At 38.2% G+C, this 3,346-nt stretch overlaps 1 protein-coding gene across 1 annotated transcript; it reads left to right on the forward strand.

The window, feature by feature from the left end:
• Nucleotides 1-250: 250 nt before the first annotated feature.
• On the forward strand, nt 251-1,006 carry LOC140930694 (uncharacterized). The gene is made up of 2 exons (XM_073380406.1): nt 251-492; nt 627-1,006. The coding sequence occupies exons 1-2, from the start codon at nt 390-392 to the stop codon at nt 836-838; spliced, it is 315 nt and encodes a 104-aa protein (XP_073236507.1). The 5' UTR covers nt 251-389; the 3' UTR covers nt 839-1,006.
• The last annotated feature ends 2,340 nt before the right edge of the window (nt 1,007-3,346 follow it).

The raw sequence follows: 3,346 nt of genomic DNA on the forward strand, positions 1-3,346 counted from the left end.
TCGTTTGTTATGCCGAGGTCGTAGTAATAAATGCTTTCGTCATATCGAGTTTCCCCTTCCCTCCTAGGTCACGTGACACTTATGTGCTATAATTACCTGCGGGGTACTCCCGTTCGAAAGGGGTGGGGATACTCGTCGATAATTTTGAATTAAACCCCTAAAGGACTGACTCTTGAGAAAGGAGAGAAGCGCGAGGGGTGATGGGAAGGAGGAAAGGGGAAGGGAGAAATGACTGGCAGATCCTGAGTTGAAAAGTTGTGCGAGGTCGTTTTTGTGATTTTTTTCGCCGTAGTTGTATTTATTATGGCCAATTGGCCTACTTGACGTATTTTTTTTCATCGGTCGCTGTTACCAGAAGTGTTTTTGCGTGTTCTTGGTTTTGATCCAAGATGGCATCCGGTGAAGATCCCACGTGTTTGACTTGTGAAGTTTCCGGGGAAGATGTAAGCTTACAAGAATTGAACAAGTCCATCGACGAGCTTAGTATTTGTGGTAGGTATATTAAATTTTATGATTTTGAATTTATTTTGTGCTATTCTTCTACTTCATGAAGATTTTAACATAATTTCACGATTTAAAGCTAAGGTATGTAAACATATAAAGCTTATGATGTGTATTTTCTATAGATGAACCAGACAGTAATCTACCATCAACAAGCACTCCAGTGAAAGTTCAAAGAAGGCTTGCGTACCAGTTCGATCGGTCAGCTACAGGCAATGGTGACAGTAATGATGATGACAATAGAAGGGGAACAAAACACGATTTGACTCCTGGTTCGAAGCAAAACCCAAGTCCGCCAAAGACAAAACGCTTTCTTGTTGGTAAAACAATTTCATAATCACAGTTTCCTCGATTGTTAGTTCTTCCTTGATCACTTCATTCGCACTACTCGATTGGTTGCAGTTTTCTTTAGCTTACTATGCTGTAGTTTAAGCTTAACTTTTGTGAATTGGGAATTGTTACATGTATAAAGCTACTTTTGTTGTTGTTCATGAATAAAACCTGTGAGGGCTGTAGAATGCTATCTGATGTCCTTCACATTGGAATTGACCATTTAATGCATATTAGAACAACACATTATAACAAACTGATCTATTGTATATATGGAAATGTAAATTATATATTGTTATTATTATACATGTAGTATAAATGGCCAGGTATTCTAAACTTGCACCAAATACTGTTAAACATGTAGGTGGTAAGCCATCTGGCAAGGAAGTTGTGAGGAGAAGGTCCAAACTGGAGGCTGCTTTAACTGCTGGATTTGTGTAGGAAGAAGGATTTGAAGTCTCGCAAGAATCTGTGTTGGCCTATCTTGATCTTAATGAAGACTCGGCTTCATTACTTACACGAGCATTGAAACGTGTATACCAGGGGTATCAACCAGGCGGAGGAAAGAAGATAGCATGTATCCTTTACCTCAAATTGTGATTATTGCTAACTTCATGATAAGAAGTCATAATTATACAGTTTCTAACAGTGCACATAAATTTTGTGCCCCGTGTAAAACACCCACTGCATTGCTACTGACAAACATTTTGCCTGTCATATGTGGAAATTGTTGTCAGCTACATGAGCATGTAATGAGAGGAAATCACTAGCATAGTTGTGCCTAGAAGAGAACTGGAGAGTATTGATTTGGTTATTGCAACTGATTTCTGAATCCTCCTTGACAATATCTATAGCACCTTTTATGTCAATCTGAAAGCCAAGACTCATTTCTCTTGCACTAACCCTTATAAAACATTGCCAGGTATGTGAAATGTTACATACATTTATACTGTATATAAACATGTTTATTCCAGTACCAATTGAAGGTTAGCGTCTGAGACTAATGAGCTGAGACCAAGACTGAGAGCAGTATTGACTGAGAAGCAATCTTTATCCGTCATATTTTTTACTATGTTTACAGGGAATGATTATGACTTGGTTGTTTAATATGTATTGAAATGTGGTATTTGTGATATTCTTGCTCTATTTCATTTTGTGTTTATCCAATGAAGCTTTGCTGAAATCAATAATTTATTATTGCTCCTTTTGGATTTTAGTTACAGCTTGTTCTCAGAGGACAGCCATAATAATTTGTAGGGAAATCAAGAATTGTTTGGGGTATTTTTCTTGTAGCTGAAATGGTCAATATCCAGCAGAGACTTGTAGCAAATGAGCAAGTTATGAAACAAATTCGGCTGCAGTTGTCTACTGCCACCGAGGGTCTGATTGAAGTGCAAGTACTCTTGGCTGAATTTACACTAGAGGCACAAGAAAGAGACCGTCTTATGAAAACATTGCTCACTTCCTTTGAAAATGAACTTGCCAATGCAAGGGCTGATGTTGAACATGTAAAGTTGGCAAGACAACAGACTGAAACTGTTGTTAGAGAAATTAAAATTCTCGAGGAGATTTGTAACCGTGGGGTGAGAAACTGCCAAGATGTTGATTTGGGTGAAGTCAACACTCCATCACTGTTTAATGAATTTGTTGATGCTGTAAAGGAAAGGTGTCCCTTGCTAAGAAACATTGTTGAGACTTTGGTTGTCACCAATGCCACGGAAAGAAATGTCCACAAGACAAATGAACAGAAAGTGCTTTGTGGGCATCATGCCTTGGCCCTCCTATTAAATGCGAGAAATTCTAAATGTATTAATGACTTCCCCCTGTTGTTTGTCCTTCTCTGTGTGTCCTATGGAACAGGAAAGCAGTGTATTAACATGCTGCAGTCGATTGGGATTTCTCTTCATTATGATTGACTGTAAGTTAAAAACTTAACTGGAATTTCAGTTCTGAAACATGCCTTATTTCCTTTCATGTTTGGTCACATGGCCAAAGTGTTACATTTATTTATCAATTTGAGTGGTATTTACTAGATAACAAGTGAATTTTAGAGCCATTAGGAGAAGTGACATTTCCAATTTTAAATTTACATGTGGGCCAACGGCTGAACCTTTTTCTAAGTCATCCCTGTTTTAATCACCACTGGTTAATAATAAAGCGATGTTGATTGAAATAGTGTGTTTGTCCTGACTTGTCACAAAATATTGGTTGAGAAACCATACCCTTCGAACAACATCCCCCTCGTTCTCCCCACAGGGTTACAATGTTTATGTATTTGCTGCATTGACATAACTTAGTTACTGCATTTACATGTGTAACATGCCTAATGGCAAGGAATATTTTTGTCCTAGAGAAAGAACTTCTTGAAAAGGAGGCTGGGAAATTACAGAAAAATTGTGGAGAAACATGCCCCCAGTGATGTTCCTGTCATATTACTGATGGACAATATCAACATGTACAGAGGCAACAAACGGCATCACAGACTCCTCAAAAGTGCCAGTCCCAAAATGTGGAA

This window comes from Porites lutea, chromosome 3 (assembly GCF_958299795.1).
Source record: "Porites lutea chromosome 3, jaPorLute2.1, whole genome shotgun sequence".
NCBI classification, from domain to species: domain Eukaryota; kingdom Metazoa; phylum Cnidaria; class Anthozoa; order Scleractinia; family Poritidae; genus Porites; species Porites lutea.

Coding starts and splice junctions, on each gene's coding strand:
- LOC140930694 (XM_073380406.1), top strand. CDS start 390: ATGGCATCCGGTGAAGATCCCACGTGTTTGACTTGTGAAGTTTCCGGG. Junction 493..626: donor CGACGAGCTTAGTATTTGTG/GTAGGTATATTA, acceptor TATTTTCTATAG/ATGAACCAGACAGTAATCTA.